Consider the following 15,262-nt stretch of genomic DNA (forward strand, 5'->3'; position numbering starts at 1 on the left):
GGAGATTTTCTCGGTCCATCTGATCGCAGACATCTGTTGACGAATGTCTGAATCTTGTTGGTGATGGTGTTTGTCACACACCATGTCTCAGATCCACGTAGAAGGACTGACTTTACATTTGTGTTAAAGATGTGGATCTTGGTGTGTAAAGATAAAGCCTTCGTGTTCCAGATAGGTCGCAGGTTGTGGAACGCAAGCCTTGCTTTGCTTATTCGGCTTCTTACATCTTCATCTGCATCTCCATCTTTGCTGACTAAGCTGCCAAGGGAGGTGAAACGGTCAGACTCTGTAATACATTCCCCATGAGTTGGAGTGGGGCTTCTTGCGTTTAATTGCAAATCTTCAATTTAGTGAAATAAAATTGTCGAAACACTCTGCAGTAGTTTTCATCAAACATTGATAGAACGGAAGATAGATGTGTACTGCATATACATGTATATGAACATCAAATCAATTTAATAAGTAAAAAATGTCAAATGCAGTAGTGTAGCATCTTTCTGTAGATTACAGTGTCTTGGATGTTACACTCATACACCTCGTAATTCAGATATTCGTTGACCACACACACAGACGAGCCTTACGATGAACAGCAGCGACGTGCTGACGACCTGAGCTCCTACACTGCTCTCCATGGCGACGACCTCTGACCTCGTTGGGACTGGACTGACAGCAGGAATGACAAACTCTGTAGCTGTCTGCCACTTTATAGTCCTGCGAGGCGAGGATGCACATAAGTAATGGAAGCTATTATACACTTTAGTCGTGCACACGGCAATACATACCAACAAACATGAACAATAAATATGAACAGCTGAATAATATGATAGAATTGATGTTGTCGTTAAATCCCCTGTAACTATTAAAAAATTGAAACTAAGCCAAAACTTCCTGAGAACAGACATACCTTAAATGTGTGCATCACTACCTTTGTGTCATATTCGATGAATAAGGTTTGCATCGAAATATTTTATCATCAGGTTGTCATATAATAGCGAGCCTGTTGACTGTGTGAATGACGACTGATCCACATGTAAGTGTGAGTATGTTGATTTATATCTGTGTCATTCCTTATACGCATCTAATACGATTCTAATGGTCCACATCAAATTACTAAGTTTGTTGACCTGCAACTCTCTTCATCTCTATTTAAGTTTATTTATATGTGTCTGTTATTTTACATTAAGTGTGTGTTGGTCTACGCTGTGTGTTGCTGCCTAGTGTACAGCAGTGTCAACATGGTCATCTGGAGGATGTCATTGTTTTGGACGCGTTCATTTCCACTCAAGAATAGTCACAGTTCATTTCTTTCTATTCCTTTATTTATTAATCACTGAATTTATCAATTTGCATCTTTTCTATTCATCATCATCATTATGATTCCCATGATGACAAAGAGAGAGAGAGAAATGAAACATGAACATATGGAGAGGTTTATTAGCTTAGAACGCTTGCCAAGATAAATAGCTTTGCTTCTGACCCAACAGCAGGACATACTGCTGGAGGCTGAGTGGTGGGGTAGCTGGGTGGATGGTAGATGGCGAGCTAGCACCAACTAAACTTACATCACAGAAAAAACAGTCGATTCTTGTCAACAGATGCCTGGTGCATACCGAACGAATCTGAACCCAGGACATCCAATTGTCCTTGTTGGTGACAAGCGTGCAACTCATTTGGTTTTTTTTATAACTTGTGTAATGACCTGTTCTACGCATGCGCGAACTGCCGAACGGTGTTTCCAGCTGAAGGCACCTTCACCTCCTGATTACCATCTTCCTTCCTCACCCACAACACACACCCCTCCTTACACACATACACTCCATCCCGTCCACTTCTGTAAGTGTATAACTTGCAAGATGCCAGTTTCCTCTTCCTCAATTTACGTTAAACCCACTCAATATTAACAGATTCCTTCAACATTTGACTTAAAAAGCACAGGCCGTCCCTCTTTATGACAGTTTTTAGGTGGCTGAAAAACAGCAAAATACATACCCGAGCTTAAAAAATCACCGAATAGGGATAGGGCCTTGTAGCCTAGTGATCACAAGCACAGTGAACTGTTAGTGGTTAACAGTTTCTAGAGCAAGGAATGGGGACATGGAATCCACGCTTTTTTTTTTTTTTATCTTCCCTGATTACTCGGATACCCGAATGTTTAGTGGGCATGGAAAATTATTTCCGACTGTTACAGATGGAAATGGCTGAAAACCGGAGTACCAAGGGGAGAAAAACCGTCTGCCAGACTAGCAAACAGGTGTAACATACAGAGAGAGTCCTAAGCCGAGATCCGAACATATGACTTTTTAGTTCTCACTTCACGGGTACAAGTTTCTCCGGACATTGTGTATTATGTACTACAACCGGCTTTCGGTATTCGCGCAGTTTAGGGAGGCAGGACTCCAGTGAATGCGGAAAGTCGTTGGCCTCTCTCCTTAAATACAACACACTCTCTCTCTCTCACTCACACACACAGAGGACGAGACAGATTAGTCTGTATCTAAACACAGAGCGTGCGTTTCCAAAGAGAAGTCTGCAGTTCTTTAGAAACTTAGCTTTTTATCATGTTATTTTGTATATACTTATGATATAGTAAGTTATCCAATATATTATTATTATTAAATTTTGAGTATTTATTATGACTTACTAATATTTTAAAGTTGTCTGTACACTTTCTTGTCTAGGTGTGTTGTCCCCATTTTCCGCTGTAGGCCTCAAAAGTGAAAAAAACCACATTTGACGGTTAACCCGTGAATCAAAACCGCAAAAGTGACACCGCGAATAACGGAGTGAAAACTGTACGTTTATGTATAGTTTCTCCTACCAGGGTAGGATGACTGTATTAACACATCTTCCATCTATCTGACCAAGACAGACTCCTCAACATCTCTACCACATGTGCAATGCCAAATGACACTGTGTATGGACAATGATTTTGCCTCAAATATTGTTCATGTATTTTTCCCTTTTTATTTATTGTTTAGTTATTGTTGTTGTTAGTTGTTGTTTTTTTTTTTTGGGGGGGGGTGTCTTTTTGTCGTTTTGTGTATAGAAGCAGACTATGTCATGGATCACAACCGTAAATCTTGTAGATGATGAGCTTAAAAACGCCGATGACGCGGTACCAGTCTGTTTGGTGGTCAGTTCTGTCTTCCAACAGCACTTGCCGTTATTGTGCTGGCGTTGAAAGAACTGGTTTCTGCTCTATGTGTTTGCACTTTTTTCTTGTGTAGGTGTGTCCAGCACTAAACAATGGATTCTTATGTTTCCAGCACTAACTCCAACACCCTACTATATGCATTTTTATTCTTGGACTGCTCTTTTCATCAGTAACTTCATTTATATATTGTGAGTACTTTTATTTATGCGCTGGTATTTCCAGCACTATACTATATGTACTTCATTGTTGTGATGATATTTCCAGCTCTAGCTCCATTTATGTACTACATTTAACGATTATTCTTGTGCTGGTATTTTGAGCACTAGCTCCATTACTGTACTATTTGTACTTCTGTTCTTGTGCGGTGTTTTCAGAAATGCTTCCTGGAATAAATAACATATATTTCTTGTGAAATTGCCTCTCTCTTCTCCCTCGCTGCCTTACCTTCCCATCCCTCTAATCCTGAGTCAGGTACCTACCCGACAGCTGAGACAACCCAGGTGGGTGGGTTATGGTAAGCACGCTGCCCAATAAGAGTATCGAAATGGCTAATGTACTTACCTTGGGGTTTGGACGCTCTCCGTCTCTCATGGGTGAGTGAAAGAACAACAGGACGGAATAAAATCAAGTTTATTCTTCGATCATTTTTTTTTTCAAAAAGTCAGTCAGATGGGAGAGATATCCTAGGTGCAGTTATCTAAAAGTGGCTCAGCGTGTTCAGGTCGTGTGGAAGCCGGAGCCCACCCCGCTCTCCCCACCTTCTGTAGTAAAGGACCTATTGCTCGTGTGTGGACAGAAAGTGGCAAAGGGTTCTTTGCATTAAACCTGCCATCGAACTTCCGTTCCCGAGTTAAGCATTTTATTCACCAGACTGAATCGCCTTCTAAATTCTAGGCAAAAATGTTTAATATGAAAGAAATTGTATTAGATTCCTACAATTTGCGCCTTCGTAGTTATGTTCAAACTTTATTTATGAAGAGCGAAATCACAATGCCTTGAATATGAAGGCAAGAAAACTTTGAAACAATCGTTGCCTTAATTAACTAACAATTAATTCCTACCTGAATTTTAGGCTGACTTTTCAGTTGAATTACTCGTATCGGATTTAAGATTTTAACAGAAGCAAAATCAGTTTGAAATTTATGGACTGGATTGACACTTTTGTAAAACTTGTCCGAACATGTCACACTTGCTGTTTGCTTGGTTACTTAGCTGCCATGGCAACACATCGGTCCATTCCTATCAGCTTAAAATTCTTTATCAAAGACGTGACAGTAATTTTCATCTCAAAGTTCATACATACAAATGCTGAATTACACTGCAACTTTCAGATGCTTAGGTCGGAATATTTCTTGAAGGGTCTCTCGAAACTTCGACCCCAGCGAGTAGTAAATAAAGAAATGAAAGGAGGAGTTGATGTTCCATGCCAGCTGATTGCTAAATATGATGACATTGTACGAGTTTCTGTACCTACCCCCGATACTCAGGTCCGGAACAACAAGTATTACTGTGCGAGCTGTTATTCCCGGAATGTTGCAGACGAGAAACATGACCGAGGTACCGATCAACATCCGGGTTAGCGTTAAGTCGCGGGTCATTTGTCCGACTGCGGCTGAGGACGTCTGCTGCCGCCACGTCGCCATCTTCCTCAGCTTGAACGTAGTCAGGCAGGTGGTGACCGCGACAATGGTGATGGTGAGGCCTGGCACCAGAAGCCCGTAGAAGACACCGTCAAGAATGTCGACAACTTCGCGGTGGCTGACGTAGAAAGCGCTGGGGAAAGCCGTCAGCGAGGTCGAGTTGGTCAGTGGATCGTAGACGCACCTCACTGACCAACGAGCCCCAACGACGAAAAAGCCTCCGATGAGAACACTAGAGATTGTCAGGACGAAAGCAACCGTGGTTTTCGTTTTGATAACGGACTGCGATCGCAGGGGACTCATCACGCAGAAGCACCGTTCACATGCAATCACGGTCGTCACGACTTCGGAAGCCCAGGCTAAGCCATAGAAGCCGACTAGTTTATACTCAAAGAAAATTCTGCTTACGAGGCTGTACCGAGACTGGTTCGTCACCTTCAAGTAAATATTATCCGAGTTGATTGCGAAAACGTATATGATATAAGCAAAGTCGATGGCGGACTGAGCGAACAAGCAGAAGTTCACCCTCTCCCTGAGCCCCTGCTTGTAGAAGACGATCATGTTCAGCAGGTTGGTGGGGAAGGAGATCAAGAACAACAAGGGCAGCATGGCACCGTTGACGAACGTTTGAAACGCTTGCTCGGTTTCTAAGGAAGTGACGTCGTAAGGGTTATTCCACGGGATGTAGTCCGTGAATCTCAGAACGACGCAGTCTGTCGGCAGAGTTGGCACTTTGTACGAAACTGGCGAAATGGCCGGCTGGGCGGACGTGTTCTGCATGGGCAGTGTCATGACAGAGACGATTTCTTGCCAGTCAAAGTTAAGGTCACCAAGTGAGGTACCGATGCTCTGGAGACCGTTGAATAACATTTTAATGTTTAGTTTTTTTCTGAGATAAAATGCTAGGTCTGAACCCGATATTGTCTTGATTGGAAATGACTTCGAACATGCCCCCGAATTAAAGTTACACTTTATTGCTATTTAGCATTGTGTACAGAATGGTTCAGGGATACAATGGTTACAAAAGTGTATTGCATATTTCAGATGTGAACTTGGCGAGACTACCCGCGAGAAACTGTTTGGTCAGCACTGTCCAATCCCACGTGATGGCGTCATCACAGTCGTTACACGGCATCAGCATCACCATGACCACGTGACATGACCATAGCTGCTTGCCCACTAATGACATGACTTGTTGGTGCCTGAACGACAAGCACGCATGACATTTAACCTCACAAAACTAGTTTAAGAGAACCAAGGAAAGACCTTTCCGAAGAAGGCTGGGTTTTTGTTTTGTCTTTTCTTTGGGGGAAATTAATTCTTGTTTCAAGTGTGAGGGGCAATCCTTGATCAGATCGAAGCAATATGAGTGAAAGTCAATGATGAAGATATAAATCACAGTAGGAGCGGAGTCTGTCTTCTGTGTCCGAGGCTAGATGAATGCTGAGAACAGGTTTCACTCGGCGCAGATGTCAACATACAGTCAGAGAGACAGATGATGTAAGATAGTTCACCCCACATACAGGTGTTGTCAGAGCGGACAGGTGTCACATTCAGGAAGGACATAACACTCCACCTTTCCCGAAGAACTAGGGAAAATACAAATTTTGAGTTCATTGATTGGACACAAAGGCGGTGTACAACATATTTATACCTGTACCACACCCTGAATAGATTGGCGAGCACTTGACAATTTCCAGTTTACCTACCAGGTTACTTTTTAATTTCCGCCACGCACGCATGCAAGCACGAACTTGCGAACACACACACATCTCTCACTCTCTTTCTCTTCCACACGCACGCACGCAGACATAAATAACTCAATACTATCAGTTCCTTTTCATAATTGCTTTTAGAAAATGACGAGAGTGAGAGTAGCAAGGCTCTTGCTGAACAACAAAATATTTACTAACAATTACTAAACTATCGTGTGATTACCTCCGTGCATTAAACATTTTCTTTTCTTCGACAATCGAAAAACTATCTGATACTTCATATTGTTCCTGTAAGTTTGTATCTATACATCCATGTGTAATCTACAATTACAAAATAAAGAAAAAAGAAAAATTGCACATCAAGATGTATGCAGGAGAGTTACAGAAGTTGTTCAATAGATCGTCCACGTACGACTGGTAGCTTAAACAAATGTTAATTGGTAAAAAATGTTAATTGGTGCCTGTCACTGATATTAGAGACACAATGGTGGTCACGCCCATCTTGATCAACTCTCTGCCTTTGTTTTCTTACTTATTTAATGAGTGTGATGTTTCTTTAGATACATATTTGATGTCACGTGCATGTTCGATTCCCTAACTCCTCCAATCCATCCCTTCCTTTGTTACTTTCTTTGTTTTAGGTTTGTTCCTCTTTACCCTGGAGTTGTTTACTTGTGAAAACTAACAACAACAACAAAATCAGAGATCTATGCCAACTTTCGTCTTCTCACCCAGTACTGTTGTACAGTATTCTTCAGGCCTGCAAGGACCTTGTCTTACTAAAGTATCTCACGCTGACCTGACGACTTGGTGTGAGGTCGGAGTTCTACGGCCGATCCAACAATAATGCGCTAGAAGGATGTCTGCGTTATCAAAATTGTTAATATTTGAAAAGTATTGTAGCCAAGTGCTAAGAGTTACATATTCAGCTATTGGCTATTGTAATTCTGGACATTACAACCTTAGACTGGTCGCGTGGACCTCGTCACCTGCCTGGGGTCGCAGTCCACAGTGTCAAGGTTACACAGTCTATTCATCCTACAGAAGAAACTTTGGGGAGCAGATTTATGATTCGATGTCTGTTGGCTGTAAGTTTGTCTGCCTCGACTGATAAACATTTATTCTTTGTCTCTGTGTGGGCAAAATGGCGTCTAATTGTGTGGGATGCAGGACGACCCCCTGTGGCGCTTGTTGAGCTCAGATGTGTGGTGTCACAACGATCTGTCGCCATTGTAAATGAACCTCAAACTGTCACCTGGGATGCATTTTCTCGGCTGCTTTCATCAGTAGTTATTAACATAAATCTGTTGAAGAACTGTGTAGTAAGCTAAACATATGGTTTGTCGTTTCCAACAAACCTTCCCTTCCATCCCTATCCTACCGCAAATGCTGGAATAAAGGGACTGCACCTTGATTTTAGGGTTACAGTAGGTGCAGGAGTTACTTACCATGCGTGAGTTCCTAAGGTTTACGTGGCTTCATTCTATTTTCAGTGATGTTTGCACATTAATTGTGCTTCCCTCTTTGTGAAGTTCATTCGTTCAAGGTATGCCACAGTAGATTAACAAATGATAGTAGAAATCACCGTAGCCTTATAGAATTTGTTAAACCTCCTATGACTATTCCTCTTCCTCCCGCTCTTTTAGGTTTGTTGGTCTGGCAGATTTTTTCTTTTGACAATACCATTTCTAAACAGAACTGTGTTGACACTAGCTCTACGAAAACTAGATTCTGTAAATTGGAAAGAAATTATATCACTGATTGCAGTAATGATGAAAGTCTATATTCTTACCAGTGTATATACCAGGGAGGAGGAACCTTTTTTCTGTCAAGGGCAATTTAAAAATATTTATAAGTTTATAACATCATTCGCGGGACTTACAAAATAATCAGCTTAAAATTTATCATCCTGTATTTGGTAAAACAGAAGTTTCTTCCTAGTGTGTTAACACTTTTCCAGCCTGCCTGACACTGACTGTCCTCTGGGTCATATATAGGCAGACGGTATGGTGAACGCTCATTTTGTTTTTGTCCAGTCTGTTCACCGCCAGCGAAACCTGATCGCCATCTGCATCTAAATTTTCGTCCACCGCTTGTTTTATTGTGTAGATGATGTACAGAGTGATAATGAATGTTGTCTATGACCATGTCAGGCGCGTCACTCGTCCGTGTCTTGTTCATCCCGTAATCAAGGTATGCCTGTATGTATGTGTGTATGTATGTATGTCTGTATGTGCGTGTATGTTGAAATAGGGAGAATGAGGATTATCGTGTGGAGTGAAAAATGTGATGGATACTCAGGTTTATCCATTCAGCCTTGCGTTGTTTTGTCAAAGTCTAAGATTTCAGACAAAGTTGAGATATTCACTTCATGAAAAGATTGATATCATCTGGTGACATTACAAATATAAGTAACAATGTACTCTGTGGTTTGTACTCCACGCAGAAGGACAGCGTTTACACATACACCACCATTTGCAGCTGACATACAAAAACTGTACAAAGACTTTGGCACATCCTTTGCAGACACAGTCTCCTCACAGTGCAGGCCACAGACTCAGTGGCATTGCAGGGAGAAGGAATCCTGGCCCAATCATCCAGAGATCAACAGAGGTCAAAAGAGAGGGGAGTCTGTGGACTGTGGTGTCTTCGGATCACAAAGAATCGAAATCATCGAGATGAAAGGTGGCATCTCATCGAACGCGCAGTGGCAGGTGCGACACTACACCCACCCCGACACACACGCAGACATGCACACACGCACCAAAACGAAGTTCAGTGAAAGAATGACACGCATGTATTATGTATGTGCGTCTGTATGTATTATTGTCCATGTTTATGTATATAAGCTTTATGTGTGTATGTGTGTGCGTGCGTGCATAAGTGCATATATGTGTGTGTGTGTGTGTGTTTCCCTTTTGGTGGGGTGTTATTGGTTTGGGAAATTATCTATATCTACCTTCATTTGATGTTTTTACCTTCCCACTCCGTCCTACGTAAAATCATTCCCTTGTAACCACTATAGTAAGAACTAAAAGGTGTCGGGCTCAAATTTCGACTCAGAACACTCGCTGAGTGATAATGTTTCGCAGAACTGGCTGTCGAGAGTTTGACCGGGTACTACACACTCCACGAATCTAACCAGTCGAGAAAAAAATCCTCAAACAGCAGACTCTTCCTATAGGCAGATAGTTCATAAAAAGTGTCATTTTCTGACAAAGGTTTCCAGGAATATCCAAGTGCCTCAGAAATTATTTGTTTCAGTTCCTCTACTTCTGTGTTAGCTGCATGTTCGCCAAACAAAATTTTATGTTCATAGACCAGTAGCGTCTTGAGAGCTGGGGCATGTCGAGCCAGGCTGATAAGTGCATCTTTTGGGATGAAGAGGTTAAGCACCACAGTGTGCACACACGTCAGCCTAGACGCCAGGTACTGTAAACATAGATACATGATGAGGTTTAGCAGCACATTCAGCACACTTCAGTCTAGACGCCAGGTACTGTAAACATACAGTTTTGGCTGGAGGAAGACGAGTTCAAAATTTTTAATGAATTAGCATTTCTTTTTCAAGGGGTTCCAAGATTTGTACTACAGATGCCCTGTACTACAGATGCAGCTAGTTTTTTTCTGAACATGGAAAATTGTTATTTAAAAGCCAGATGCAAAATTGCTTTCAAATGGCTGAGCTCAATACAAGATGTCAACCACCAAAATCTGGATAAAAAACCCTTATTCTATTTACATTACAAGCTGTGACCAAACCCCAGTTCTCCAGCTCCCTCATGCAGGCGAAGTACTGGGTCAGAGACTTCAGCTGTGAAGTAGACCACCTAGGCCATGTTGTCTGCATGTTTCACAACTTTTCGACCAGTGTTAATAGTAAACTCAGTGTACACAGGGAACAGGACAAGAAAGCACACACTCTTGAGGGATTACCATGTGGACAATCTTCTTTAACAGAATCATTCCACTCACTGAGAAATCTACCCTGCTAGATGAACACGACTCAGCAATGTCTCTCGTCGGAACTCTCGGATCCATTGTGTGGCCTCATTCTTCAAGAACAGACTCATCCATAAGACTAGGCTGGTGTTGTTGTCCATATTGTTTGGGGGGTATGGGGTATGATTAGTGACTGCGCCCATTCTTTGGGCGATGCCTTCCCAGACTCTTTGGCACATGACAGTCAGAGCCTTTGTAGTTTCTTCCCCACGCTTCTTGAGCAATTCAGCTGGCACATTATCAATGCCTGGCAGACGATGCACAGCTCTTTTGACCTTTCCCACAGGACTGGTCGGTTTGCAGGTTCACCTTTGCCTGGTTGTTTTGGAGGATGTTGGTGTTGGTCTTCAGCTGGAAGTTGTACACATTCTTGCAGTACTCAGTCCATCGGTTGAGAACAGCATTGGTTTTTGTGAGGTTGCCATTGCTGTATTTGATGCCTGAGGTCTTGTGCTGCTGATATGTCTTAGTGAGGGTCTTTACAAGTTGGTAGGCCTTCTTACTGTTACCTTGTGCCATTCCATCCTCTATGGCCTGGCATTGGCTCTTGATTCAGTTCTCCCTAGCTGCCTTCATTCCTTTCTTGAAGGCACAGTTCGCCTCTTTGTATTTGAAAGCTGCTTCGGGTTTGCTTTTCTTTTTCCTCTTCACGGTCATTCTTTGGTCACAGAGATCTAGGATGTCGTTCACGATCCATGGCTGTTTCTTATTGCTATGTCACCTTAGAACCTCCTGGGCTGTTGACATTAACACCTCTTTGATGTTTCCAGAGAGGGTGTCTACATCACAGTCCACCAGGTTCAGCATGGAAAATTTTCCTCCAACTATGGACTTGAAGACTTGTGCAACGTTTGGGTCTTGAAGCTTCTCTAAATCAAAGTGAATGTTTGAAGGGAGTGTTTGAGAGTCGCTTTGCTTTTAGCTCCAGCTTGAGGTCTGTTAGGTAACACTGTACAATAGGTCCCAACTTGTTATATATCTAGCATTATGTGAGTAAAAAAAATATTTTTTCATTAACATTTCTTTTAGGACAATTATGTCAAGTTCTCTCTCTTATGCCAAACACAAGTAATATAATGCACATTGTTTACCTGGAAGGTGGTAGGCAGGTCCTCCAAATCCGAGAAATTCACAAGGTCATCACTAGGATACCAGACGTCTTCAATGATGCTAAACATTTCTAGTGTCGCTCCATACGTATCGGCTATAGAGATCAGAACATCCCTAGAGATGCCGTCACAAAGACTGTCCAATGCCAAGCTGCGTGCGTATGGATTAGGGCACAAGACCACATCATCATACCTAAACACATAGTGCACCTGAAACAGACAGCAACTACATTAAGACAGCGTGGATGTTCAAGTTCTGTTATCTAACAAAACCAAGCTCTAAAAATAAAAATGTCGAGCTCAGCACAGAACTTACACATCACAAGATGTTATTTCCCTAAATCTGTGTAAATACTCTTGTTCTGTTATCATAGGTACAAGCACAACTTGTCATGCATGGAAAGAGGTCATAATTACTGTAGATTTACCTCCAACTTAAAAGCATTTCTTATCTTACACATTGTGTCGTATGCATGGAGTTTTGTATGTCCTATTTCAGATCTACTGGCTGTAGTTTAAATGGTCAATGATGTAAGTATATCTACGGACTTTTGCGCAACTGATAAAGAAAGCATGATCTTATGATTTTGTGGGGTGACTTTGTTCTAAGTTCTTTTAAAACCTGACAAAGAAGTTAGGAAGATTTGTAAAAACAAGAATTTGATTAAGACCAGTGTGGAAACCTGCCATTAGGTTCCGCCCAGGTATTAGTTGCAATCCATGCCAGTCAATGGCTGATTGCTCATCATAAAAAAGATGACCGGTATGCACATCACTGATGAGGCACAGCTCCTGCAGGTTGAATTCTACAAGTTGTTGCAAAATCTGAGTATTCAGATATTGGATCGGGCATTTGAGTACACGTAGTGACGTGCAGTAGACTAGAGAGTTCATAGGACGCAATGTAGATTCCATTTTGCCATGAGAAAAGTCCAGGCAGGCAACCTGTCATTCAAGAATGAAAACATAGTATATAACCTGCCACCGAAGTAACAAAATGTCATATATAACAAGAAACTATGAAAATTATCCTCAGAAAATTAAACCCATTATTCAAGAAGACGACAGTATGTGAACCACTATTCTTGTTATATCCTTCTCCCTGGACTCGGGAACCATTCTAGCAAGTTTAAGGCACACTTTTTGGAATAGCCTTTTAGTTTGTTCACAACTCCAACTAACACAATCCAGTCTATACTAGCTCAAAGCAGGACTTCTCCAAAACCTATATCAAAACCTTTGATCACTTGCAGAGACCTTCCACCCAATGTAAACACCATTACTAACCATGGAAACAATTATCATGCACCAAGTGCTACTTGTCTGTTAGTCACAAATAGATGTAAAATCAACATCAACCCCATCTTTGTATATAAACCTCTTTAAAGTTAAATTTTCCCTTATTTTAATGCCTTTGTTTTGTAGCAAAGTAGTGTTTCCGGTCTTTAGATTGAAGGGTAGATGTCAAACAGCATAACTTTTGCTTATTCTGTTACCTTTATAAACAAACTTTTGTTATAGTCTTGTTGATGCGTGCCCGAATGATACAATAGGGACAGACTTGTTCTTTTGCAGTGAGACAGCATTTAGTTGGTAACAAATCCCTACCACTCATTAAACTTGTTATAACACAATAGGAAACATCAAACTATATCAGCCTCAGCTACAATTGAAGAAAACTGTGAAAATAACTGAAATATTGTGTACATCTGTAGAACATACTTTGACTAGAGTTGTACCTCTGCCTCACCTTCTGCAGCACATTGTGCTCTTGGTACCAGTCTAACAGCTTGCAGAGTCCAGCCTGCGTTCCCTCAGAGAGGAAAGAAACACGACACAGACTGAGGTCCAGGGAGGGGTTGAAGCTGAACATCCTCTGCAGAGGTTTGATGTAGCGCGCACCAGAACGCATAATGGAGGAGGGGGAGAGCTTGGGTGGGTGGTAGATGACCAGTGACTTTAGACGAAAACAGTGTGTCGCTAAGGCACCTAACAGAGCCAAGTCTGTTTCCTCAGGATTGTCAGCGGATGGAAAGACTTCCAGCCATATAACAGCATGGGTGAAGAACTGTCCATACTGTGCAATACATGTGATTTCTTCAAGTAAGTAGTTATTGGACACGAGAGCTTGAACGGACTGTGCATACTCGCGGTCATTTTCAAAATGCTTAAAGCCTAAACTAGAGTGAAGAATTCTGTTCCATGCTGGGAAGGCTTTCACTGCCATTAGCTTTTCCTTCCAGTGCAAATGCTGGAAGATACTGCTCAGGACTACATCTGGCAAGTTAGTAATGGTGGTTTCAAGAGAGGAGGCGTTGGCAATGGATCGTAGACCTCTCCATACTCGCCCTGCGATAGACTCGGAGGACATTTTATTACTAACGTGCTGTGTAGAGTCTCGTTATTGGTTATTTTAATTTCAAATGACGTAATGTGACGTCAAAATAAAGTGACGACAAAAAAGGTGACGACAAAAAGGTGACGACAAAAAGGAGAAAGTTAAGATAAAGGGGAATGGCGGATCGGGGAAGGAGCACCGACGTGTGGCCATTGTTCTAGCCGTGCATTAAAGGGTTGCACCTACTGACGGTTCCTGCTTTTATTTGAGTGCTGGACAGTTGTTGTCGTTAGTCCAAAGTCCCACCACTCGGCTACGTCAATTTGGCGCTGCGAGCAAGATATTTGTCAGCAGAGAAGTGCACAATGGCTGAAGAGGGCGACAGTACAGCAGAGGCTGTAGGAAAATGTCATTTATTCCGATTTCAGAAGTTTGCCGGAGGGCCAAGTGTCCGCGAGTTTGAAAGAGAGATGGAGGTAGCTCTCGCCATCAGCCCGATGCCTGAGAATGCGGCGTGTGCTTATATTCTTAACGCGCTGGAGGGACCTGCCTGAGGGCGAGTTCTGATGTTCCCTCATGACATGATAGACACGCCGGAAAAGATTTTGGATGTTTTGATGGAGGAATACGGTGAGCGGAGAGATATTGTGGACATTATTGCAAGTTTTTATAACCGCCGACAGCAGAGTGAGGAGGCATTCATCGAATATGCCGCGACCCTCCGGAATTTCCAGGCGAAAGCAAATCGCCTGCTGATCGCCAGTACACACCTGGCGGCCTTTGTGAAAGGACTTAAAAACAGCCAGGTCTGACGTGAAACATCCAGACAGCTGGCCGACCATGGGTCTTTTTTTGCCGATCGACATGTAGAGAGAGAGGAGATGTGTAATGGCAGGGAAAATGAGACAGATGGTCTGACTGCACGAGTCACACAGTTGGAGATGGAGGCAGCCTCCCAGCTTCGCAGGACATTGTCAGCACAAACAGAAATATCTGCGAAGACAGCAGACAAGACAGCGAAGCGGCCAGCGACCAGCACCTCCCCATGACAGCGATGGTGGAGGGGGCAGAAGGCGTGGTTTCTGCAGGTGGTTCAACGTGGCAAAGGGATGGGGGTTCATCAAACCTGATAATGGCGGCCAAGACGTCTTTGTCCACCATTCAGTTATTCACAAGGCAGGCTTTCGCAGCCTCGGCAATGGTGAATTGGTGGAATTTGAACCCAGACTGTCATACAAGGGTGTTGAAGCCACGTTCGTCTGTGGTATCGGAGGAGTGAAATGCCGAGGCAGTGATCACCGGCC

At 42.6% G+C, this 15,262-nt stretch overlaps 3 protein-coding genes across 3 annotated transcripts in view; 1 reads left to right on the forward strand and 2 right to left on the reverse strand.

Moving 5' to 3' along the window:
• Nucleotides 1-654, reverse strand: part of LOC112565602 (whey acidic protein-like) — a 30,562-nt gene extending 29,908 nt beyond the window's left edge. The window contains exon 1 of the mRNA XM_025241150.1: nt 582-654. Within this exon, the coding sequence (XP_025096935.1) occupies nt 582-632 (51 nt within the window). The 5' untranslated portion in view covers nt 633-654. The remainder of the gene's footprint in view (nt 1-581) is intronic.
• The window catches only part of LOC112565604, a 71,626-nt gene that overhangs the window by 25,784 nt on the left and 30,580 nt on the right, over nt 1-15,262 (forward strand). The window contains exons 1-2 of the mRNA XM_025241156.1: nt 6,635-7,597; nt 9,036-9,223. Of these exons, the coding sequence (XP_025096941.1) occupies nt 7,369-7,597; nt 9,036-9,223 (417 nt within the window). The 5' untranslated portion in view covers nt 6,635-7,368. Of the gene's footprint in view, nt 7,598-9,035; nt 9,224-15,262 lie in introns of the transcript that reaches the window.
• LOC112565601 lies at nt 8,875-14,017 on the reverse strand. The gene is made up of 4 exons (XM_025241149.1): nt 13,371-14,017; nt 12,308-12,565; nt 11,603-11,830; nt 8,875-9,941 (listed from the first exon to the last, which is right to left on the reverse strand). Exons 1-4 carry the CDS (start codon nt 13,989-13,991, stop codon nt 9,630-9,632), a joined length of 1,419 nt encoding a protein of 472 aa, XP_025096934.1. The 5' UTR covers nt 13,992-14,017; the 3' UTR covers nt 8,875-9,629.

This window comes from Pomacea canaliculata, linkage group LG6 (assembly GCF_003073045.1).
Source record: "Pomacea canaliculata isolate SZHN2017 linkage group LG6, ASM307304v1, whole genome shotgun sequence".
Lineage (NCBI taxonomy): Eukaryota > Metazoa > Mollusca > Gastropoda > Architaenioglossa > Ampullariidae > Pomacea > Pomacea canaliculata.